The 24496-nt window shown below is 57.1% G+C and overlaps 2 protein-coding genes across 7 annotated transcripts in view; one reads left to right on the forward strand and one right to left on the reverse strand.

The window, feature by feature from the left end:
- Window positions 1-5224, reverse strand: part of P4HA2 (prolyl 4-hydroxylase subunit alpha 2) — a 63205-nt gene extending 57981 nt beyond the window's left edge. For both annotated transcript variants that reach the window (XM_077138388.1, XM_077138389.1), the window contains exon 1: window positions 5219-5224. The gene's annotated coding sequence lies outside the window, so the exon portion shown is untranslated. The remainder of the gene's footprint in view (window positions 1-5218) is intronic.
- A 3758-nt stretch (window positions 5225-8982) lies between these two features.
- PDLIM4 (PDZ and LIM domain 4) lies at window positions 8983-23400 on the forward strand. Of its 5 annotated transcripts, none has more exons than XM_077138390.1 (8): window positions 8983-9120; window positions 13600-13751; window positions 14015-14113; window positions 17797-17878; window positions 22128-22294; window positions 22529-22692; window positions 22840-22957; window positions 23087-23400. In XM_077138390.1, exons 1-8 carry the CDS (start codon window positions 9028-9030, stop codon window positions 23289-23291), a joined length of 1080 nt encoding a protein of 359 aa, XP_076994505.1. In that variant the 5' UTR covers window positions 8983-9027; the 3' UTR covers window positions 23292-23400. The 5 variants fall into 5 exon arrangements, with proteins under 5 accessions (XP_076994505.1, XP_076994506.1, XP_076994508.1 ...); XM_077138393.1 differs by lacking the exon at window positions 8983-9120 and adding an exon at window positions 13206-13431; XM_077138392.1 differs by lacking the exon at window positions 8983-9120 and adding an exon at window positions 13206-13412.
- Window positions 23401-24496: the final 1096 nt, after the last annotated feature.

Raw genomic sequence — 24496 nt, forward strand, 5'->3', positions numbered from 1 at the left:
GCTAGCTGCTGGAATGCAATACACCAGAAACTGAATGGATTTTAAAAAGGGGAATTTAATAAGTTGCTAGTTTACAGTTCTAAGGCCGAGAAAATATCCCAGTTAGAACAAGTCTATGGAAATGTCCAATCAAAGGCATCCAGGGAAAGATACCTTGGTTCAAGAAGGCTGATAAAGTTCAGAGTTTCTCTCTAGCGAGAAGCCACATAGTGAACACAGTCACAGTTTCTCTCTCGGCTGGAAAGGCACATGGTGAACACAGTTAGGATTCCTCTCTCATCTGGAAGGGCACATAGCGAACATAGTGTCATCTGCTAACTTCTTCTCCTGGCTTCCGGTTTCATGAAGTTCCCTGGGAGGCATTTTCCTTCTTCATCTCCAAATGTCGCTGGCTCGTGGACTCTGCTTCGTGGTGCTGCAGCATTCTCTGCTCTCTCCAAATCTCCTTCATTCTCCAGAATGCTTCCTCTTTTGTAGGACTCCAGAAATTTACCAAGACCCACCCAAATGGGTGGAGACATGTCATCACCTAATCCATTTTATCAACCACTCTTGATTAAATCACATCCCCAGGGAGATGACCTGATTACAGTTTCATTACAGTATTGAATAGGGATTATTCTGCCTTTACGAAATGGAATTTAGATTAAAACATGGCTTTTCTAGGGGACATACGTCCTTTCAAACCAGCACACCATCCATAATATACAATCACTGGCTCACAGTTTCATCACATAGTTGTGCATACATACCCATGATTGATTTTAGAACATTTTCATTACTCCAGAGCAGAATTAAGAATAAAAGATAGAACCCAAATCCTCTTATACCCCTTCTCCCTACTATTGTTGACCAGAATATTAAGATATCACTGTTAACTATAGTCCATAGTTTGCAGTAGCTATGTTTTCCCCTTATGCCCGTCTATTATTATGTTTTTACATTTGTAGTGGTTCATACAAGAACTTATTTAAATACATGACTTTAAACAACTACTGCCAATCAAATTCACCTGCAGTACGTTACAACTTCTTTTTTTTTTTTTTAACTCAATTGGCTTGCCTGAGCCTTGACACTGTCATCTTTACCAGAGTCATAACATCAAGATCTTACAGTATCTATCCTTTTGTGTCTGGCTTATTTCACTGAGGATTATGTCCTCAAGACTCATCCATCTTGTCATATGCCTCAGGACCTCATTTCATCTTCCTGGTGCGTAATATTCCATCATGTGTATGTACCACACATTACTATTTCTTATAATCCCAAGAATGAGCTACCTTCACCTCCATCCATTTCCAAACATCTCTAGGTACCTTGTACTTTGCATTTTTTCCCATGCATGTCATTATTTCATTACTCATCTAACCATACACTGGCTGAAGGGGGTGTCAGTCACGAAGATTTTACAATCACTTAGTTCCAAGACAAAACTATATAGATATACAATCATTATCAAAGATCAAGGCTACTGGGTTCCCATTCAGCAATTTCAGGTATTTCCTTATGGCTGTTCTAATACACTAGAAACTAAAAAGAAATATCTGTATAATGATTCCATCATGATAATCATTTGTTAAACCCTAACTTCTCTGTCACAACTCCTCCCTCTCATTTGATTGATCTCACAATCTTCAAAGTTCTTCATGCTGAAAAGAGGTGTTGACATAACAGGTTGAGGAATGAAACTGGTTAATGTTCTGGGAAAGACTGACACCTCTGGGTTTCAGGATTTAACTAATAATCTTTTTTTTACTCTTGCTATTATTTATCTCTTTTTTCCTCTTTTCACCCTATCCTACTGGTTAAGACCTCCAGAGCAACACTGCACAATAGTAGTGAAAGGAACATTGTTTGGGTCTTGACTTTATGGTAATTTCTACAGCCCCTTATTGGCTTTTAATTTATGATACATGGTCTTTAAAATGTTAAGAACATTTTCTTCCCTTTGTGGTTTTCCAACTTTTTACTATGAATGGCTGTTGAATTTTATCAAGTGTCATACAAGTCAATCTTGTAATCCTAGGAAAAACCCTAGGTTGGTAATAGTGCTTTAACATACTATGGGACTGAATTGCTATATTCATAAAGTAGTGGGTTCTACCATTTTCTTTACAGGAGCTGTAAAGATAATAGACTCTTGTGTGCTGGTTTGAATTTGTGGTGGACCCCAGAAAAGCCATGTCCTTTAATCCTCATTCAATATTGCTAGGCGGGAGCATTTTGATTGGTCCCATGGAGATGTGACCCACCCAATTGTGGGTGGTAACTTTTGATTAGATGATTTCCAATGAGATGTGTCTCCATCCATTGAAAGTGGAGTTGCTTACTGTAATCCTTTAAAAGAGGAAATATTTTGGAGAGAGTCCCTTTTGTAGAGCCACGAGAAAGCCAGCAGATGCTGCCATGTTTGCCATGTACGCTTCCAGCTGAGAGAGAAACATGAACTTCATTGGCCTTCTTGAGCCAAGGTATCTTTCCCTGGATGCCTTTGATTGGACATTTCTATAGACTTGTTTTAATTGGGACATTTTCTCGGACTTAGAACTGTAAACTAGCAACTTGTTAAATTCCCTTTTTTAAAAGCCATTCTGTTTCTGGTATATTGCATTCCGGCAGCTAGCAAACTAGAGCACCTTGCAACAGGATTCTGGAGGCTCTCCATCTCTCCCTGGCTCTGGAATACAATGGTTCTCTGAGAGAATGCTTGTGTTCCTTCTCCAGGCCAACAACACTTCATGTTTGGATGCCCAATGTCACAGCTTTTTGCAGTCAGCTTGTCCTGACCCTAGACACAGTTACTTCTCAGGACCTGCTGACCCAGAGTGCTGGGCAGGACTCATTCCAACACTCAGTGCATCTCTAACCCAAATCCACCTTTTTCCCATCCTCTTCCCTGAGATGAGGCAGCTCCTTATTTAACTGTTGGTACAGAAAAGTTCTCATTATACCTTCTCTTGAAGGGATCCTGGCTTTTTGAAAGGAAGAGGGTGGTCTCTACTGTCCTAGCTCCTACTAATATGGTGACATCCCAGGCAGCAATCAATCTGATCCTCACCCTCTTGGTGACGATCAAGTCACACAGATTCTCTCGCCGTTATGGGTGAGTATGGGAGATGTCGGGTGTGTGGAATTCAGCCCCCACCAGACACTTAGGACTCTCATCCCAACCAGTGGAGGCTGAGTCTGCACAGCTATCAACCTAGCCCTGGAAGGGGCAGTGGGAAAGGATTTTGAAGATTCTATGGCTTTAGGAAAACGGCCACCCAAGGCATGAATCTGTCTCATGGGCCCCGCTCCAGCATTCTTCTGGTGGACCTCAAACAGCCTCACAAAGCTTCACCCCCGAAGACCTGGCTCCAGCTCTTCCTGCTGTAATCCCCATGGCCCCCTGCACCTGGATTCCCAGACCCCTGGGCCAGCTGGCAGCTGCTGGACTCCTCTGCCTGTGGCATGTCTCTGCCCCACAATCCCAGCAACCCGGGTGGCCAGGCTCACACCAAGTGGCCACAGCTGGAGAGTCCGGCAGCCAGGCCCAGAGGTCAGGTCAACCTGAACAGTCCCCGCCAGCCTGTGACAGCCAGGAGAGGCACCGCAGTCACCACTGGGCAGTAACTACAGGAGCGTGTTGCAGGAGAATGGGCCAGCCAGAGGAGATAGAAAGGGTGGAGCCAGGGGCATGCTGGAGATAGGCCTATGCCAGCTGAACTCCTGAGGGAGCTTTGCTGCCTCCACCAAGCTACACTGTGGCCCCTTGGGGACAGATGACAGCAGCTTAGTGTATACCAGTGATCCTGGCGGCTGGGAACTCTGGAGATCCACCCTGAGGACAACGGCCAGGCATCCTGGAATTTAAATCTTTGCAGTGATCTCCACCTGAAGCTACACATTTTGCATATATGTTACAAATGTTTTCTATTCAACACAGCCCTAAAACAGCACCTGGCGCAAGGGAGGCTCTCAAAAATATCTACTGAATAAACGAACTAACAAAAGCATAAATAACACGTGCCATAACTCTTGAAACATTATTTTCACATTTCTTCCATTTTCATTTTACTGGGGGCCTAGAAATAGGGTAAGTGGCCTGGACCTCTCCAGGCCTCTGAATGGCCTACATGTAAGTTCCAGCAGCCTAGACACAAGGAGTGTCCTCAACCAGGAAATCTGACCGCCCTGGCCAGGCCACTGCAGCGCGTGGGGTCCGTGGATGTGTGAACGGGGGTGGCGCTAAAGCTGTGCTGTGGACAGTGGGCCAGCCGGGCCCTGTCGTGTGACCCAAGCTGACAGACGAGCGGCCACAATTGTGTGAGGAACTCCAGATGCAGCTGGAGTTCTGTGCTGCATCCAGGCATGTTTTCTCTTTGTCCCCCTTGCACTTTTGGTTGAGTCTTACCAGCACCAGTAGCCTCATCTCTCTCTCCTGGGCTGCGAAGGGCAGGGTCCTATACCCCTGCTTTTGTCTGAGCACGGTCAAAGTTCAGGGCAGGACCAAGACTGTCCAGGGCCCGGGATGAGCACAGCCCAGCGGCCTGTAAAGCAGGCGCCTTCTCCTCACAGGGACTAGGGGCTGGCGGGGCCTCCAGCTACAGGGCGAGCTGGAAGCCTGAGAACCACTGGGATGGGTCTCTACCCAGGGGCTCCAGGTGGAAGGGGGAAGTTGGCGGGGATGCTGGGCAGGCTGCCTGCACCCTCACCTAGGCTCCCTCACCTGCATGAGGGTGGGGGCCCTGCGAGGACGGGGAGGGGTCTCCTGCGGGGCAGGGGCGGGGCTCTCGGGGCCTCTGGAAGCTGTCTCCCTGAGGCCTCAGTTGCACAACACTCACAGGGCCACACTGCCGGCGCTGACAGGCTGTTCTACCACTTCCGTGCCTGGGCTGGGAGGGGCCCCTCTGGCTCTCCCCGCTGTGCGGGGCCATTTCTCCCAACACCCTCCACTCCCAGGCCACGGGGCAGGGCCTCGCTGGGCTCAGCTGGGCAAACCTGTCCCCACCCTGCTGTGTGGCAGCCCCTTGGTTGGGTCCCAGAGCAGACGGGTTTTCTCTGTGAAAACAGAGATGAAGCAGGTCTGACGAGGATGCCGTGGGGAGGGCACAGAAGGTGGGGACAGGTCTGCTCCCGGCCACAGGGGCATGGCTTCATGTCGCCAGCATGGGTCTGAGCCCCAGCCCTGGCACTCAAGAGCCGTGTGAGGTTGGGGAAAAGGGGACTTACTCACCCCCTGAGGCTCAGTTTCCTGAAGTGAATCAGATCTACTTTCCCTCTCAGGGAAGCCAGTTGTGTCTGCTCTGGGACCTGGCTCAGGACCAGCAGTCAGGCTCCTGCTGGCAGAATCCGCCGCGCTCCCCTTCGGGCCCTCAAAGACCGGCTCCCTCCATGGCGCCCGGCCTCCCAGCCCCCCAAGGAGGCATGGCAGCCAGGGGCCCCCACCATGCCCTCTGCACCTAGTTGGCCAGTTGTAGGCTGGGCACCCAACAAGTATTTGTTGAGGGATCGAATGGCACAGGCCTGAAGCTAGGAAACTCCCTTTGTCCCAGGCACGCCCTCCACTGTGTGTTTTGTCACACCAAATACAGATAAAACGCCAGCTTTGTTGCTACCTTGACTGAGTCCCTCCTCCCAGAGGTTCCTAGGAGTCAGCCCCATCCCACCCACAGGCTGCACCCTCTGACTTTTGGACTTTGCCTGGAGCCCTGCCCCCACCCCACCCCACTTCCTCCACCCCTTTTAGAGCCTGCTCAGGGCCTGGGGTGGTCCAAGACCCCAGCATACTCCAGCACCAAAGGGGCAAGGCCCAGCTTTGTAGGAGCACACACGGCTCCTCCATCCAGCTCTGTCCTTGGGACTCACAGGCTCTCCACCTAGAGAGCAGTCCCCTGGGTGGCAGAGGCCAGGAAGCCCAGAGGTGGGCCAGACGGGCCTCACAATGGTGGGGGATTCTCCAGTTGTCTCCTCTGAGGCCCTGGGGAATTCAGGCTTTGGGCTGGGAAGGGACAGGACTGGACCTTGAAGGAGGGAGGTATAGGCTCCAAGGAGCTGAGCTTGAGCGGGGCAGACCCCACCCAGAGATGTATGGCCAGGGGGTTAGGGAAACGCAAGGCAGGGTCTGAGTTCTCTGGCCAACCCCATTTCCCTGCAGGGAGGCATCCTGGAGTGTGCACTGCCCCTTTAGCCCCACCCCGTCTCCCACCCAGGACTGCTCCCACTCCCGGGTTGGTCCTGGGTTGACCTTGCCCTCAGCCTGACATTGCTGCACTGCCCCCTCTCCCCAGGCTCAGCCCAAAGGCATCTCCCAAGGGTGCCTGCTCCTGCTGGAGCCTGCCAACCCAGCCTGCCCTGTGAGGAAAGAGATCCGTGGCTTCTCCTGACCTTGAACAGGCCTGACCCCATAGCGAGGGTGTGGGCATCACGCCTGGAGCCACTTGGGGCTCCCCTGAAGGACACGGCCAATGGGTGTGGCCTCCTAGGTGGTGGGAGCAGAAGTCCTTGCCCACCTATTCCCCTCATTGCCTCCCTGGCCAAGGAGGAGATGAGATAATTTACATAACAGTGATAATGTTAATCATGAGAAATGTTTCTAAACTTCTGTGTGCCGGACTCTGTGCTGGGAGCTGGAGAAACATAAGTAAATAAGAGAGACACAGACCAACCCCAGCCTGGGCCGGCACAGGCCTTGGCAAATGGAGAGCACTCAATACGGATTTGTTGAATGAATGAAGAACGCATGAAATGAGCTGTCTGGTTAGCCCCAGCAGCTCAGATGGTGGGCTGGGCAGTGAACAGGTGACGGCCGCCAGCGTGGAGGGGACACATGACCCGATTACCCGGCCCACACCATGGAGAAGCTTCTGGAGCTGTGACTGCCTGTGGCTTGGAGCCCCAGCATCACGCACCCAGCCGCCCAGGAAACCCCCAAGACCCCACACGACAAGCACATAAGTAGGGAAAGGGTTCCTGGCAGAAGTATTGGGGAGGAGTTGGAGAAGCCAGAGAACCTGCAGCTGGTCTGACCTGTGGTCCAGGACCCCAGCATACTCGAGGAATGGGCCTACGGTGTAGGCTGTAGGAAGGGCTGCCCCAGACCCCAGCAGCATAGCCTGGCCCGGGCGCCAACCCTGGGAGAGGGCACAGTTAGAAGTGGGCCTCTGATGTGCTCTCACATCAGGATTGTCTTCAAGAGCCCACAGTAAAGGGTGGCTGGCCTAGACCTCACATCCCACATCAGCCCGATGGGCCCCAGAAACTGCACAATGAAAAGGAAATTTTAGGTACCAGATTCTAGAGAGGTACTCACCACCCCACCTTTATGCCCATCCTGTGAGAGAAGCTGTTGGAGGTGGACTGCCCTGCTCAGAGGTTGGGCAACCAGGAAGGTCACCTTCGGGGGGAACCATTTTTGGACCCCTCCCCAGACAGAAGTAAACAGGAAAGCAGTGGGGGGATTGCAAGGTGGGTAGGGGGATTTCAGCAGTTCCTGGGGTTGTGTAAATTGGGAGAAGGAAGCACCTGAGGGGAAGTTTCAGGAATCCACTGTGGGATGCCCTGGGTAGAAGGGCTCACCACCCCACCTGCAACTAAAGCTCTGCACCATTTAGCGCCTCCGACTACCAGCCATGCTGTGCACCTAGCTAAGTGTTGTTTGCTCCCCTCCCCCATCCCATTCAGTGGAATCAAGTCCTGGGGTACTTTGGCCCGAGGGCCTCAGAAAAGACATCCAGAAACTAACTCTCCCACTGGCCCTTCTACCTCTGTCCCCATGGGACCCAAACCTGAAAGAAGCTGAGCAGAAACCTGCTCCGTCACACAATGCTGGGAGCCCAATGGCCAGCACTGTGTGAGCCCAGACACCCCACCAAACACACACATCTGCCACACACACACCTACCACACACACCTGCCACACACACACCGCTCAGGCCGTTCTTTCCCAGCTGAGCAGACAGCTGCAGTCTGCCTCCCACAGAGGCACCCGCATCCCACCTTGAAGGGCCCCTCATCTGGCCCCCTGCCCTGGGCTTGGACCCCACAAGGAGCTCTCCTCGTTGGAGGGTATGAGAGACCTGGTGGGTGCATCTCGCCCCACAGCCTATAAGCCTTGTCAGGGTCTGGAAGAGCACACAGTGTCACCCTGATGTGGCCAGATACAGGTGCCCAGGAGAGCCAGAGAAGGGAAGGCAGGGCCCCGGCCAGACAGCAGCACCTGCGAACACTGCCCAAGGACCTCCCGTGAAGAGTGGTCAAGAGTAGAGACCAGGAAAGGCCCCAAATGAAGGAGTGAATGCGCTTCCACTCCCCTCACTGTGGTACTGTGACACTGGCGCCAGCCGCCGTAGCTACTCTACTTCACGGAAGCCTGGGGAAACAAAGCCCCTTGCAAAGGAGGAGAGAGGGGGGCTGTCCACAACTGGGAGGATGACCTAGGAGGGAAAGGCCAAACAAGACCCCAGTGTCCTGGGATAACGGAGACACCTTGCTTCTCGACTCAAGTCAGGGGTCACCTCCTCCCGGCAGCCTTCCTGGCCTTCCCAAAGGGGATCCCTTTCCGTCCCCACTCCCAGGTTTGGTCCTGCCTGCCGTTTTCCTGGGTCTGTGTCCCCGACCCAGCTTGCGAGGGCTGTTTAGAAATTTGCGGGCCAGAACCTTGAAAAGGTTTCTAAGCAAGGCGAGGCCCCATCCCCCAGCAGGGCAGCTCCTCCATCCCTCCTCGGGCAGGGGCGCCGCCCCATAGAACGACTTCAAAGGGCCTAGTGCTTTGAGCTTCCGCGGTCGGGCTCAGGTCCACGGCCCGCGGGGCAGAAGCCCGGGTGGGGGGGATTCCGGGCTGCGGGCGGCCGGGGCTGAGGGGCGGGTCCTCAGAGCCCCCCGAGGTGGGCGGGGCGGGCCGGGCCGCGGGGCCAATCGCGGCGCGCGGGCAGCGGGGCGGGGGCCGGGGCGACGGGGGCGGGCGGCCCGGGGGCGGGGCCCGGGCGGCGGCGACGACGGCTCCTCAGTGTCCGGCTCCGGCTCCGGCTGCGGCTCCGGCCCGCGATGCCCCACTCGGTGACCCTGCGCGGCCCTTCGCCCTGGGGCTTCCGCCTGGTGGGCGGCCGAGACTTCAGCGCGCCCCTCACCATCTCGCGGGTAAGTCCCGCGGCGCGGGGCGGCGGGGCGGCCCCGGGTTCAGACCCCCTGTCCTCGCGGTCCGCCCAGGACCCGGATCCCCGACGTCCCCGAGGCTCGAAAGCCGAGGGCTGACCAGGGTCACCGCAGGCTGTAGGGGCGGCTTCCAGGAGGGCAGCGCCTCCTCCGTCCCCCTGCCGGGCCTGTCCGCCCTGGCCCGTGGAGAACGACCCCCCTAGCCCCCCCTCCCCTGGCCCCCCAAGAATTCACACACTGGCCTCCTAGCTGGCTGCATTTTGGGTAGTCACTGTGGGCCAGAGAGGGACCTACACACATAGGTTGGGGTCTGGATGGATCCATAGAGACCCGGAAACGCCAGTCGGACCAGACCCAGCCTGGGGATTGGGGGCAAAATGACTTGAGAGCCCCATTGCCCGTCTAGGGCTCCTGCCAGGAGAGCTGGGCCACCCCCGTGAGGTCGGGAGCCTCTGAATCTGAAAAAAGAAAGATCCATCCACTCACCCGCTCTGGGCTTTGGTCAGTTTCCCATCCATGACCTCAGTTGCTCCAAGGGAAGTGACCAGGGGGAAGCGCTGGCTTCTAGGGGAAGGGGGAAATTGACTGCGGGCTTGGAGGCTCCCCTTCCCGCACAACAACAGGAGAGCCCAGCTCCTCAGGGCTCCCATGTCCTGCCCCAGCGAGGGGCACAGCTGGAGGGTGGGGTGTGGGGAGAGCCTGGCCTGAGGACAGAGCAGCAGGGGAGGGGACTCAGGCCCTGCCCCAACGAGTTCCTACACCCCCAAGACGAATACCTGGCCCAGCCGTGTGGTACCCTAGTCTGGAGGAGAAGAGGCGATTCGTGCTGTCCTTAGTGGGGGTCTCTGGTCTAGGGGACAGAGGAGGAGCCTGGGCCATCTGAGGGCCATCCATTGCCCCCAAACAGCTGCTCAGATTTGGGGGGTCCTATGGCGGGGAAGCTGAGAACCGCCTCCTACCCCCTCCCCCTGCCTCCTGCGTGGGGGGCTGCACTGAGCTGGCCCAGCTTCTTTCCGTTTCTTGGGAGGGGTTGGGCACCCGACGGGGCGTGGAATCGTGGAATCCCATATCTGAGAGGGGGGTGACGGGCAGGCCCAGCTGTCCCGGGAAGCTGCCCACATCTGCCCTGGCTCCGTGGCGGGGGCCCTGGGGCCGCCGGAGCTGGGCCTTCCCCGCAGGCGCGCACACTGGAGCCTTTCATCCCGCCCTCCCCGAGGGAGCCCCGAAGTGGCCGCCGCTGTGGGTGTCCGCCAGGGCGGGCTGGTGGGGCGCTAGGCAGGGCCCCGGGCGCGAGGCCGCTGACAGGATTGGTGACGGCCGCAGGCGGCAGGGAGAGGACACATCTGTTGCCCACGCGGCCGTCTGCCGGCTGGGGAGAGGCCTTGGCGCGTCGCAGCGGCTGCAGCGGCGGCCTTGTTTGGAGCTGATCGGGATGCAGGCCCCAGGCAGCCAGGCAGACTGGAATAGAAATCGCCAGAGGAGCCCCCCTTGTCCCCCAAGTCACGCGGCAGCGGCTCAGGGTGGAGGAGCCGGGATGGCTGAAGGTGGGATCTGGGGAAATTGAAGCAGCTGGGAAGGCACAAGCACAGGCCACGGCTTGCCCAGCAGGTCCCTCAGAGGCAGGTCTCCAGGGACTCCCAATAGGTGGGGGTGTCCTCGCCCAGGTGGTCCCTCTCTTCCAAGGCGGCTTCCGTACCTGGGAGCCCACAGGGACAGCCGCACTCAGGCCGGGACGAGCTGGCTGCCTGGCAGGGCTGTGGCTTGCCACTTCCACCCAGAAAGCCTCAGGGAGCCCGAGTACCGTGTCCAGGGCTCCTTCCCCAGGGGTGAGCTGTGATTGCTGGCCTTGGCTGAGCATTCGTGGCATACCAGGCCCCACCCTAGTGGGTGTTGGTACCAGCACCCCAGCGACTAGTCTCCAGAACCAGCGTCATGGTGTGAATGACCCCCTGTCCTGGCTTTGCATACCTTGATTATCTCAGATAATCCTCACAATAGCCCTGAGAAGTAAGGACTCCTGGTCTCACATTGTAATAGGAAAACGGGCTCTGAGAGGCTAAGTAGTGTATACAGAGAGGCAGAGCAGGAACAAGCATCCAGAACTGTCTGGAGCTTGCCATGACCCTCTGAAACCAAATGGCACTTGGCTCTGGCTGCAGCTCCCAGCCCACCGCAGCGGCTGGGCCGGGTGGGGGGCAGGGAGGGGCTGGGGATGCATGAGGCCACAGGAGAGGGGTCTGGTCCACGCCCCAGCCTCCCAGCTGACCTCACCGCTCCTGGCCCCCCTTCCTTCTGTCTTTATCTGTATCAGCAGCCAGAGGGATCTGCCTGAATTCAATCTGTCCTGTGACTTCCCTGCTTAGAACCCTCCATGGTTCCCAAACTCAGAAGAAATGCCAGTTTTTCACCCGGGTTTGTAAGGCCCTACAAGGTCTGGTCCCTGCCTCTCCTCTGATTCCATCCTTTCCCCTTACTAACTATGCTTCAGCCGCAGGAACTTCCTACTCTTTTTCCCAAATGAGCCATAATGCATGCTGGTCCTTCTACCAGGGACAGTCTCTCTTCCTTCACTCCCTATTTTGCAGAAAAGCACAGTAGTTGAGAGTGTGAGATTTGGAATCTCTTGGCTTGGATTGAAATTCTGACTCTGCCATTTATCAGTTGAGTATCCTGCATTTCTCTGGACCTCAGTTTCCTCATCTAGGAAATGGGCTTGCCTTGAGGATTAGTGAGACAGCGCATATAAAGGCATCTGGGAGAGTCACAATTTCCTGGCCTTATGCCCTCGCTGACCAGAACTCCCCAAGCAGAGCTGGCAGAGTCCCAGCCACCCCTGCTTTTGAGAACTTCCTCCACCCACAAAGGCCTGAATGCACCCCTTGTGCTGTCTGAGTCATCCTGCAGTTTGCCACCCCCTGACAAGGAAGACTCTTCTCCAGATTGGGGACCTGAGCCGGGCATCTCTTCCCCCAAGTCTCTCTTTCTTCATCTGTAAAATGGGGATGAAATAGCATCTGCCTCACCAGGTGGTTGAAAGGTTGCCATGAGCTAATTATGGGCAAGAGCAGGTGTCCATGAAGGGGAGGGGGCCTGACAGTAGGACCTAAAGGGAAGGAATGGTACCAAGTGGGTGCCTCCCCCAGGAGGACGAGTGCCCGTGCCCCAGGAGTCAACATTAATGTGGACTAGTTGGCTGAGGGTGCCATTCTCCAGACCAGAAATGTTCACCGGGGCAGCCAGTTTCAGGGCAGGTCAGCTCAGGCAGTGCCCAGAGCGGGCCTCCATCCAAGGAGCTGCCACCACCTCGACTTTATCCACTAGCTACTGGGAGCTGGCTGAGCTGGACCTGGTCAGACTTCCAAAAGTCCCCCCCACACACACCAGTGGGAATGGGGTCATGTGACTCCTGAGCCCCAGCTGGGCAGCAGCTAGAGAGAGGCTTGGTAAGGAGGAGGGGGTGTAAAGTCTATTTCCAAAGATGGTGCTAAGGCCGAGGACGGGGTGAACAGTGCCCTGTTGCCTGAATTACCTGGGCTGCTTACTCAGGGCTTCCTGTGACCCTATCCCTAACCCTTTGTGGCCCTTTTTGTGGGACCAGCATTGTAAGAGGCTCCAGAATTAGATACTGTTTGACCCTCTGGGGTCAGTGGTGACCCTGGGGTGGCCTGGGCAGCTGAGTGAGTGACCAGCCTGCAGAGGAAGAGGAGGCGGAATTGTGACCGTGGAGCGTAGGCTAGTGGCTGAAACTGGATGGCCTTGGACTTGCCTGAGGATGTGATGAATCAGACCCAGAACAAGGGGGGTGAAGGTGCTAATGGGGATGCACAGAGTACGTGGGAGCCCAGAGAAGAGGCTCCGAGAGGAAGTGGCCTCTATGCTGGGGGAAGTGGGGGGTTGGGAGTTAGAGGAAAGAATGGTCCAGGCAGAGGGAACAGCATCTGCAAAGGTCAGGTGGTGGGGAAATCTGTTGCCATGGATGTTCAAGTGATGTAGATAGAGTATGGGAAGGGAGAGGTGAGAATGGGGGGTGAGAACAAGAGGGGAGGGCTAACAGGTAGGGAGGCAAGGTCATAAAGGGTTTGAATGGGGCTGCTATGCAGTCTGGCTGGGTGGGGCCCTGTCTGTGCATGTCCGTGCTCTGTATGTGCATAAGAACACATGTGCCCGTGTGTCCTTTGCATGTCCTAGGGCACGTGTTCAGGTCGTGAGTGTGACATCTTGCTTGTCGCAGCCTGGATGGATGCTCCCCTCAGACGCAGGTGTGGGAGCTGAAGGAGGTTCGTGCAGAGGCTATAGGTGGGCCACGTGGGGCCCTCACCCAGCCTCTTGGCTTGTCCCACCCACAGATGCCGCTGGCAGCTTGGCCACACCGGCCAGGCTCTGGGGCTGGAAGGGGTCCTGAGCAGGGTCTGCAGCAAGGCCACGTGATGACTGTGCCCAGTTTTCTGGCTTCTCTGCCCGCAGGTCCATGCCGGCAGCAAAGCTGCACTGGCTGCCCTGTGTCCCGGAGACCTGATCCAGGCCATCAATGGTGAGAGCACAGAGCTCATGACGCATCTGGAGGCACAGAACCGCATCAAGGGCTGCCACGACCACCTCACGCTGTCCGTGTACAGGTATGCCGGCGGCATGCTGGGTGGGGATGACGTGGGGAGCGGCAGTGTCCTGGGTGAGCGCCAGGCCTCAGCTCCCAGTACCCCCCAACCCTGGTACTGTCCCCAGGAGTAGCACTTTCCTGGGGTCCTGGCAGCCAGTGCTCAGAGCTGGGGGAGGCTTAAGAAAGGAGGACACTGCCTTAACCCAGGGCTGGCGGTGTATTGGGGCATTTAGGGCGGGGCTAGGCAGCCCAAGATCAGGGCTGAAATCAGACCCTGGGTAGCCTGCAGGAGACTTTGTCCTCCCTGAGTGCTCACTGGATGACCATTTCAAAGCAAGTTTTGTCTAACACTTCATTTAATGCCCACACCAACTTAGTAAGGTAAGACCTGATGTGGTCCCCACTTTACCGATGAGACACCTGAAGCTCAGGAGGGTTAGAAGGTGCTCAGAGTCGCACAGTGAGAGCATGGAGAAGCTAAATCTTCCCTCAAGTCTCTCTCACTGCAAAGCACTGCACTCCCTCCACTTGACTCCTGTCCAGTCCTAGCAGCCCCGTAGCTGCCCCTGCTTCAGCTGCTCCTCCAGGGCCAGCCTCTGCCCTGGTTGATCTGGATATAGGATGAGCTTCCTGCCGTGGGCTATAATGCTGTGCAGCCCATCTTGAAGGGGAAGAGAGAGGGGGAACCCTAAAGGGTTGAAGGGGGTCTGGGGTGGAAGGGCCACCCAGGGTGTTCTCCTGCCTTGCTCAGGCCCTGGGCCTTGGGTCAGCTCTGCCAGGCAGTTGGCCTGTCCTGGCTGGGTGGGCCCTCCCCACGCTGCTGCCCCCCGTGGATGCAGAGGAGTGAGACACAACTGCTGAGCCCTGCTACGCTCACTGCCCGCAGGGACTTTCCGCGACCGCCGTGCGAGTGTGTGGGCAGAGCCTCCCCACACCACCCCCAGCTGACCGTGCCTTAGAGCTGCAGTAATGCAGCGCTATGGAGCCATCCACGTGGGGGAAAGCTGCTGGGGTAGTCCTGTCGGTGCCGGCCCACGTCCGGCCAGGGCCAGGAGTCCGGCCATGCCCTCAGGGCCGAGTGGGCCCAGCTGCGAAATCAGGGCCTCCGGGGTCCGCCTGGCACGGACCGAGGAGACTCCCGCCCGGGAGGTTAGCAGCAGTAGTCCTCATCCAGACTCAGGGACATTAGGAATACCAGATGACTTCTGTGAGCTTGGGTTTCCTCCCCCAAAAAACAGGATCACATTCCTCACCCGCCCCAGAACCGAGGTCTGGGCTCCATGGAGAAGTGTCAGCACGGCTCTGCCCACAAATGGTCTCGGCGGCGCCCCACTTGGCGGGGCTCCTGGGCCTGACTCACCCCCAGCCTTGAGTCTCCCTGGCTGAACAAGGGCAGCCTGGGGGTGGGGTGGGGGTGGGAGAGGGTTTGCAGGGGCCTGAGCCAGGAGCCTGGAGTGGAGGTTCCCAGAGAGTGAGGTCAGGGGAAGGTGGCTGGGCTGGGGGCGGGGGTGGAGGCCCCCCTTCCTTCCTTCCTTCTCTGGTCATTTTTTCCAAGCTAGGCCTGGATAGAGCCAGGGGCCCACTGGCCTGTTCTGCTGTGGGTGCTGGGCCCTAAAACGCAGCCTGGCCTTGGAGCAGGTGAGAACGCATTGTCTCCTACCACAGACCTGGGCTCCTGTCCCAGCTCAGCGCTTGAGAACTGCGTCATACCGCAGCTAGTGGTTATTTAATCCCTGAGCCCTTAACTTCCCAACCCCAAAGAGGGACTGTCTAGTGGATTTGGGATTGAGTGAGGATGACTGTACCAGGCCAGCTGAGGCCCTTCCCTCCAGCCCTGGATCTCCACCCCACAGAACACAGACTCTGGGGAGCAAGATATTGGGGCCACCTTGGCCCTCTGGCCAGCATCTCTTCTCCTGGGTACAGAATCGGGCACCTTCCCACCATGAGGCTGTTCCCCATTGTGCCTGCCATGCCAGGACCTATCTTTCCCTGGTCCCAGCAAACCCCCCACCCCCACCGTGGGCTCTGTGGACGTTCAGGCTGGTGAGCCCAGGGAGGGAGCTACTCTGTGCCCCTACTCCCAGGGCTCTCCCCACCCCAGCCCCTCTACTTTCCCTCTTGAGTACAGAGGGCTCTCACCTCCACAGATTTTCCCACAAAATATAAAGTGATGTAAAGTCCTGGCTTCTCACTACACTTCTTTTGATTAAAGTCTGAAGCCAGGCATCCAACCGTCTAAGCCAGCTCCCACTTCCTGGGCCTATTCTGCAAGTCCAGGACGATCCTGACATCAGCTCCAGCCCCGGGCCCTCGGTGGGGCCCTGGCGCCCGTTACGTGGTGTCCGAGATGCCCACCCTTCAGCTGTCGTTTTGTTGAATGGTGGCGGATGGAGCCACCTGTCCACCTGAAGTGGAAGCCAGTGGGGGGGGGGGGGGATGGCATGTGAATGAGCCCTCCATTTCGATCTTGGCCTGCCTCGTGGGGCTGGGTACATTGTCCCCTCTGACCCTCAGACTTCAGGCTTGCCCTGACCTTCTGGGCAGAACTTTGTGGACGTATAAGGCCAAATAGCCAGGTAAGGTGTCCCAGGTTCATCCCAGGGGAGTTTTGAGTGGATAAAAGACACAGAGCTGTGATTAGGTCAGTCCCGTGGGAGCCAGAGGTCAGCAAGGGGTGACACTGCCCAGGGGCAGCAGGCCCTGATTCCAAGGGCCCACAGAAGGCTGTGGAGTAAAGAGGTGGCCTGTAGGGCTTTAAGGAATGGGCAGAGGGGAAGTGCAGAGTGAGGGTGGACTCAGGTGGAGACAGCTTAAGAACCTCAGCCAAGTAGGAAGAGACGCAGGGCTGAGCTGCTGCGTGGGGCAGCAGAGTGATTCTAAGAAAGCCCAAGAATGACAGGGAGAAGAGGTTAAAACAAAAATTGGGTAGATTGCAATACTAGTGGTCAGTGAGAGGGAGGGGTAAGGGGTATGGGATTTATGAGTTTTTTCTTTCTTATTCTGCAGTGATGCAAATGTTTTAAACGTGATCAGGGTGATGTATACACAGCTATGTGATGATACTGTGGGCCATTGATTGGGTACTTTGGATGGACTGTATGAGTGTGAAGATATCTCAATAAAAACATTAAAAAAAAAAAAACTTTAGATCTGCTTTGACCCAGCAGATCCACTTTTAGGAGTCAAAAAAACAAACAAAAGAGCCCAAAGCCAAGAAGCTTCTTGAGGCTGGTGTTGGGCAGGGGCGGGGGCTTTTTCCCTTTTGGTCTCATCAGCCTCACTCACACCCACCCCTCACTGCTGGGGTGGTGACTGGTAAGAGCTGGTCCCAGCAGAAGGCCTGGGGCCCACGTACCCTCCCGCCCTCGCTCAGGGCTACCGAGCAGCAGGGCTGGACCCAGGGCCTGTAGCCTTTTGGCCTCGCTGGCCCTGCTTATGGCAGGTTTACGATGTTTTTCTCCCTCCTGAGTGGTGTTTGGCTTTTGGTTTCTATGGCGAAGCAGGAATTTCCTAACGGCCTGTTTCCCATCTGGGCCAGGCAGACATCAGTCATGACTGTGCAGGCAGCAGCAGGAGAGGAGGCGCGCCCCTCAGGGCCTCCGTCCCTGCACCCCTGCAGCCGTGGAGAGCCGACCCCCAGCTCCAGCACAGGCTGTGGTCGGCAGAGCGATGAGCCGGGGAGGCGAGAGCCACCTGGGCCACTCATCAATGCGTGTGGCCTCGTTCCCCTGCAAAGAGCTGGGCCTCTGAGCTGTGTATCTGTAGGCCACAGAGGTGGTAGAGAAGTGGGGAAGTTGCAGGGCTTCTGCTGCACGCTCTGTAGGAACCAGACCAGAGGGGGCTGGGGCAGGTGGTAGGAAAGGAAGCACACCGCCCAGGAGGGTGGCAGATCCTGAGATGGGTGGTGCAGGGGAGAGAGCTGGGGTGCTGTCCTCTTCCCTGCAGGACACCAGTCCTCATCCTGGGTGGTGCTGGGCCACCATCCAGCCCCTCTCCGTCCTGGTGTCCAGGCTTGGTGAGCATGGTAGGCAGACATCTGACCATCCCAATTCCTGCCACAGGCCTGAGGGTAGGAGCTGGCCCGGTGCCCCCGAGGACAGCAAGGCCCAGGCACAGAGGATCCACATCGATCCCGAGGCCCAGGTACGTACAGACACCACCTGGATTCGCTTTGACTCAAGATGAGTCAAGGTCAGAGGGGCCAGGCCTGGCCCACAGGTTCACCTGCACTGGGTGTCCTTCCCGCAGCTCTCAGATGATCAGGCCACAGGGAGCCGGGAGAGGGGCTGAAGTAGACGGCCTCTGCAGGCCATGCCTGTGCCCCGTCCTGTGCCCCCACCCCCCAGGTGGGGTGCACCTGCTGGGCGCACTGTTTCTAGGCAATCCTGGATTCCGGGACAGAAGCACGTGGGCAGGGGCTGGCCCAGCTTTGGCTCAGGGATTACAGCTCACCCAGCTGGGATCTACTTTGGTACCCAGTGATGCCAGCCCTGGAGGAAATCACCAGTCTGATGGGGGAAGGGGACACCCTCAAGCTTTGGGACTGCTCTGTTTCACCCTAGCCTTGGGCACCCATGTGGTCTGAAAATAGCAAACCTCAGGCCACATGGCTGACCTCGGAGCACAAGGCACTCCCTCACTCGATCTGAGGCTAAAGTGTTCTCCTGGCCAGCCTGTGGTGGCACCTAGCAGAGCTCAGGCTGCGGGCCCATCTGCTCCATCACCTCTCTGCATGGTCATGTCCTCAAGGAGAGTGAAATGGGCTCAGCTGTGTCAGGGCCTGGTTTTGCCACAGGCATGAGGGGTAGCCAGTCAGGCAGGACCGAGGTAATCAGAGCCAGCTCAGCATCTCTCGGCCTCAAATCTGGGCAAGGTGGAGACTGGGCTGGTCTGGCAGAGCCACAACCATGGGCCCAGTATGCAGGAGCTCAGCTCCCGGCCCGCAGGCATCCCCTCTCATTATGGGGGCAAGGGACCGAGGTAGGGAAAGGAGGCTTTGCTGAACCAGAACCAAGGACCTGCCCTGGTCTCCCTCACCATCTACCCCAAATCCTTCTCACTCTGACATTTGTTTACTGCCTTGCCTTTGCCAGTATCCCTGAGGCCAGATGCATGCCAAGGCCAGAGAGTGCCCATTTTGGCACAAGAGAGATCTTAGTTCTGGGATGGGGGAAGCATAGGGCTGAGGGAGCTAAGGGTAGGCATGTGACTCAGCCAAGGGGACAGAGGGGGCTTCCTGGAGGAGGGGGTATCTAAGCCAAGGCCTGAAGGCCTGGGAAGAATAAGGCAGGCCAAGGGGTGTGGGGAGAGGAAGTATGCTCAGGAAGCACACACACACAAAGGTCCAGCAGTGTGAGAGTGCAGCACAGGTTCAGAAAACAGAAAGGTCCCGGGGGTGGTAGTGCAGAGGGCAGGGCCGAGGTCATAGGGCATGACCAGGGAAAGGATCTCAGGCTCTACTGGGCCCTCAGCTGTGTCTCAGAAACTTGCTCTGGCAGCCCAGTGGACCAGGCCCTGGAGAAGGCAGCTGTTAGCATAGCCAATAGGGCCAGCTTAACGTGGGCCAGGCAGAAGGAGCAGCTGGGGGCAGGCCCCCAGCTCATGCTTGAGGCTCACCTTTCCTCCAGGGGTGGCCATGCCTGGATGGACAGGACAAGGGGTCCTGGGCCTTGCAATTGGAAGCTTAGCTCTGTCTAGTCCCACAGGAGAGGCTTGGAGCCAGTGGGCCTGGGGGGTGATGGGGACAGGAGGACAGGTCCCCCACTCCCACATTTGTCCTTGATGACTCCCTCTCAGACCAGGCTGCCAGTGACTCAGGCTGGAGGGATTTTCCACAAGCAACAGTGCAGCCCCTCAGCTGCTGCCCTCCTTTTGTGCTGAAAGGTCACAGGCTCCATGGGTGGTGACAGAAACGCCCACGCCCAGCCCGCAGGACCCTATAACAGACACAGGGCCCATTGTCCCTGCAGCTCTCAACCCGGCCTGAGGGTGGGGAAGCGGGAGTGGTCCCAGCTGGAGCCTCAGGACCAGCCCAGGGTGCTCCTACCCCCCACCCCCCTCCACCAGGTGGGATGGCACAGGACCAACTGGGGCTTCAGGCCACCCTCACTGGGCTCCCAGGAGACCCTCAGGCCTCGCCTAGGAACTCCCCGGAGGTCTGCACCCCCAGGGCAGAGGAAGGGTGGTATAAGGAACGCGTCCCTAGAGGAAGAGCGTTTAAGCTGAGAACCAGAGGGTGGGTGGAAGCCAGCCAGAGAAGGGAGACCTTGCACACCTGTCCTGACCTCTCCAGACCAGCAGACAGCTGGAGTTTGAGCCCTGGGCAGCGCCCACTGCCCCCTGGACTTGGCCTGCATCCATCCAGGTTGAGTGTCCCCGACCTTGACCACAGTCTTGTGGGGGCTGGTTAACACGCAAGCAGTCACCCCCATCCTGCGGACACACCCCCGGAGGCCCCCACAACTAAATCAGCTGCAGGGCTGGGGGGCAGAGAAGAGAGCCCGGGCTTCCAGGTGCACCGCCGCACGGAGACAGCATCCCGGCGTGGGACTGAGGGTGCCGGGACAGCTGTTCACCCAGCAGGCGTGCGCTGGTGCCAGGCACGAGGCTGGATGCTTTCTGTGCAGCCGTCCTGTTTCATCCCCCTAAGGAACTTGTGACATAGAAATGATCACATTCACTGTCCCACAGATGAAGAAACTGAGGCTCAGAGAGGGGAAGGGATTGGCCCCGTTAGCAAGAGATAGAGCTGAGCCTCACACTAGCATGTGGGTCCTCACGTGTCCTCCCCACTGAGTTCAGGCCGAGAGGCTGCTGCGTGGGTGGCCACTGGAGGGGCAGTGGCTCCCGTGACTGTGCAGTGGTCTCTCACCCCTGGTGGGTGGGAGTGAATCAGGGCCTCCCTTCTCCTAGTCCCTCCGACTCCTCCTTCCCACTGAGCCGCCTCCAGCCTGGGCCCGGCCCCGGCCCAGCCTCATCGGCCCATCTGGTTCCCATTAGAGACTCAGGCAGCCCTGCCCACCCAGGGGGCCCGACACATGTGTGAGAGTGCTCAGGTTTCTCAGGGGCTTTTGTTGAGCCCGATGGGGCGAAGGCTTGGGGTTTGGTTCTTCCTGCTGCTGCACTGATGGGGCCTACCTGGACAGTAAGAGAGCCTCCCTTTGCCTGTTGGGTGGGGACAGTGGGGTGGGGATACCCCCCTTGGCTTCTCCATTCCCTAAGCTCCCCGACCAGCTTGGGGCCTTCAGAGGGCAGAGTGTGGTCAGGACAGAGCCCTGCAGGCTCGGCGGCACCCCAGGGCTGGAGGCTGCCTGAGTCAAAGCTCAACTCCTTCCTGCTAGGGGATGTGTCCTCTCCCTGTCCACCCAGTGTAGCGAAGAGAGAAGATTTGCATGTCACCTGAGCTGAAGGTGAGACCCACTTCCACATCCTGGACTCCTGGGCTCCACCCTAGAGCCAGGCTGCTCCAGCCGCCGGCCCAGTCCCAGCCAGAGGTCACAATGGCAACCCCAGGGTGACGGGTGCTGACTCCGAGTACATGAATGGATGTGTGATTAGGCTGCACGCATATGTCTGTAAATACACTCATGAGAGTGTGTGTGCCTGTGTTCATACTGCTTGTGTACCTACATGCTGGAGGCAGTGCATCCCTGGATTCTGAAGGGATAAAAATCACCCATCTCAACTCAGTCCCATACCCACGGAAATGTCACCCTCTCCCACGGGCTAAGGGAGCATGTTCAGGGCAGACCTTCCCCAGGTGTTTTGGCCATGGGCACCAGCCACTGGCCATTGGGGTAGTGGGTGGGGAACCTTGAGTTCAGGCCCAGCCTCTGCCCATCTGCTATGCCTGGCCCCCAACTCCGGCCTGGAAAGCAGTAAATGGGGGCACAGATGCAGGTCTAAAGGGGGTGGGGCCTCACAACTACACTCTTGAGCCTCAGCCTGGCCACCAAAGGAGTTCAGACATGTGACGATTGATGTCTTCAGGACAGGAGTTAGTTTTGGTGTGCCCAGCCATGGTCCCACTAAGTGTCCAGCCCCAGGGCCAGCTCTGCCAGGAAGCCACATATTCTGCTGTTGCCGTGCTGGCCTTCAAGGCTTCTTGGGGTGGTGCTGTCCCAGTGTCACCTGCTTCACGGGCACTGGGATCACAACCATTGTGTGGCCCACTGAGTCTTGGGCACTCAAAGTTTGCATGTCCTACTTTCCATAGGCATTTCTTGTTTCTGCAGAGGCTGAAACAAGGCCAGTCTCAGCCCTTCCCCGTAGACCCTTCCCTGGCTGGGTGCCATAACCCAGAGATGCCCGAGCAGGGTGGGCTGGCGAGTGCAGGGAGTGGCCCGGCCCTATGCCGGAGGGTCCCCCAGTGCCTCAGATTCCTCTCTCACAGGACGGCAGTCCAGCCCCCAGCAGGCGGTTCTCAGCCCCAGGCATTGGGCCGGGCCTGGGATCTCCGTATGGGCAGTCACCTCGCCTCCCGGTCCCTCACAACGGCAGCAGCAGTGAGGCCACCTTGCCGGCCCAGATGAGCGTCCTGCACGTGTCTCCACCCAACAGGTAGTACAACCATGGCCTTTAAAACCACACCCTGACCCCATCTTAATCCCTGATCTCTCATATCTCACCAAGTCCCATCCTGACCCCTTACTCTTGATCCTTGGGTCCCATCTGCTTGCGTTTTGACCCCTGAGACCTCACTAGATCCCCCCCGCCCCGCCCCGCCCCAAGACTGGCACAGTGAAGTCTTGGAACTGCAACCCTGTCCCTCCCCCATCTGTCTCTCCCACCCAGTGCTGACTTTCCCAGAGGCGTCCCAAGGGTCCGTGACGGTGGAGTCGACCTGGGCTCCGATGTGTACAGGATGCTTCGGGAGCCCACGGAGCCCGCAGCCGCAGAGCCCAAGCAGTCAGGCTCCTTCCGCTACCTACAGGGCATGCTGGAGGCAGGCGAGGGTGGTAAGACCCCCGCCACCCTATCCACCGCTCCCCCACTCCCACGTGCAGCACCCTTACCATCCCAGACATCCACCTCTCCTCCCCAGGATACCCAGAAGCGGTGCCCACACCCACACCCAACTCATGCCACCATGCTCTGGTTTTCAGGGGAGCATCCCGGGCCCAGTGGACCCCGGAACCTGAAGCCCACTCCAGGCAAGCTGGGTGCACCACTGAGTGGCCTGCAGGGGCTGCCCGAGTGCACGCGCTGCGGCCACGGCATTGTGTGAGTATGCGCCCCCGCCCCGCCCACCCCACCCCACCTCTTTCGGACCCTAACCCTCGCAGCCCGGGGTGGAGGCGGCTATGGGGTCTGTCAGCTGCCCGGTGTTGCCTTCTCCCCTGCCACGCACAGGGGCACTATCGTGAAGGCACGGGACAAGCTCTACCACCCTGAGTGCTTCATGTGCAACGACTGTGGCCTGAACCTCAAGCAGCGCGGCTACTTCTTTCTGGGTGAACAACTCTACTGCGAGGGCCATGCCAAGGCACGCGTCAAGCCACCTGAGGGCTACGACGTGGTGGCCGTGTACCCCAATGCCAAGGTGGAGCTCGTCTGAGCTGTCCCCAGGACCTCCCGTCCCCACCCCTGTTGCTTTTAATATCCTTGTCCAGCCCATGTAAATATGTGCACTTGCCCCCTGCCTCTAATAAACTCTAATGAGCTGCTCCGGCTGTGGATAGAGGCCACCAGGCCTCGAACCTGTCAGTGCCCGGCCTGCCTCCCTCTGGGGACCGTCAGGGCTTCCCAGTCTCTAACATCTGTTCATTGCCTACTAGGTGCCATGTTTGTCCTCGGCACTGGGTGCAGCGATGAGCAAGACGGGGTCTGTGGTGCGCCCAAGGGCTCTGCGGCCTGGGGGATTGGCAGGCATGGGTCACATCATCACAAATGCAAAGAGGTGACTCTCAATGTGGGGGTGAGGCCGCAGGGTCTGACCAGAGCGGGCCAGGTAAGATATCAGCTGAGAGCTAAGGGATGAGGGTGAGGACCTGTGTGCAAAGGTGCAGTAAAGGTGAGCCACGCAGTAGGGCCCCATCTGGCTGTCTGTGTGAGCCAGGGCAGCCCGGAGCAGCTGCAGGAGGGGGTGGGGGAGGGGATGGGGGAGGGGAGGAAATAACGGGCCTGGGGGGGACGTCTCCATCTCCCACTCTTCCGCCTCCTCTTTTTTTTTTTTTAAGTTTTAAATTCATTTTTTTTTAGATATTTTTATTGAGAAATCTTCACATACATACAGTCCATACATAGTATACAGTGGCTTACGATATCATCACATAGTTGTATATTCATCACCATGATAATTTTTAGAGCACTTGTATAACTCCAGAAGAAAAAGAAAAAAAAAAAGAAAATACCCATACATCCCTTACTCTTTACCCCTCCCTCTTATTGGCCACTAGTATTACAATCTACCCAATTTTTTACCTTTTATCCCCTCTATTATTTATTTTTTATCCATATTTTTTCACTCATCTGTCCCTACCCTGGATAAAAGGAGCATCAGAAACAAGGTCTTTGCTCTCTCTTTAATCCAAACTCTGCAAATAAACTCACTACCCTCCCCCCTGTGTGGAACATGACTCCCAGGGATGAGCCTGGCCCTGGCATCATGGGATTGACAGTGCCTTCTTGACTAAAAGGGGAGAAAGAAATAAAACAAAATCAGGTTTCAGTGGCTAAGAGATTTCAGATAGAGTTGAAAGGTCATTCTGGAGGTTATTCTTTTGCAAGCTTCAGCCAGATATTGCAGATTGCCACAGTATG

This window comes from Tamandua tetradactyla, chromosome 20, assembly GCF_023851605.1.
Source record: "Tamandua tetradactyla isolate mTamTet1 chromosome 20, mTamTet1.pri, whole genome shotgun sequence".
NCBI classification, from domain to species: Eukaryota; Metazoa; Chordata; class Mammalia; order Pilosa; family Myrmecophagidae; genus Tamandua; species Tamandua tetradactyla.

What these genes read in the sequence shown, in the direction of transcription:
- PDLIM4 (XM_077138390.1), top strand. Translation starts at nt 9,028, where the DNA reads ATGCCCCACTCGGTGACCCTGCGCGGCCCTTCGCCCTGGGGCTTCCGC. An exon ending in CACGTGTCTCCACCCAACAG is followed by an intron (nt 22,295 to 22,528) that starts GTAGTACAACCA and finishes TCTCCCACCCAG; the next exon opens with TGCTGACTTTCCCAGAGGCG. An exon ending in GCTGGAGGCAGGCGAGGGTG is followed by an intron (nt 22,693 to 22,839) that starts GTAAGACCCCCG and finishes TCTGGTTTTCAG; the next exon opens with GGGAGCATCCCGGGCCCAGT.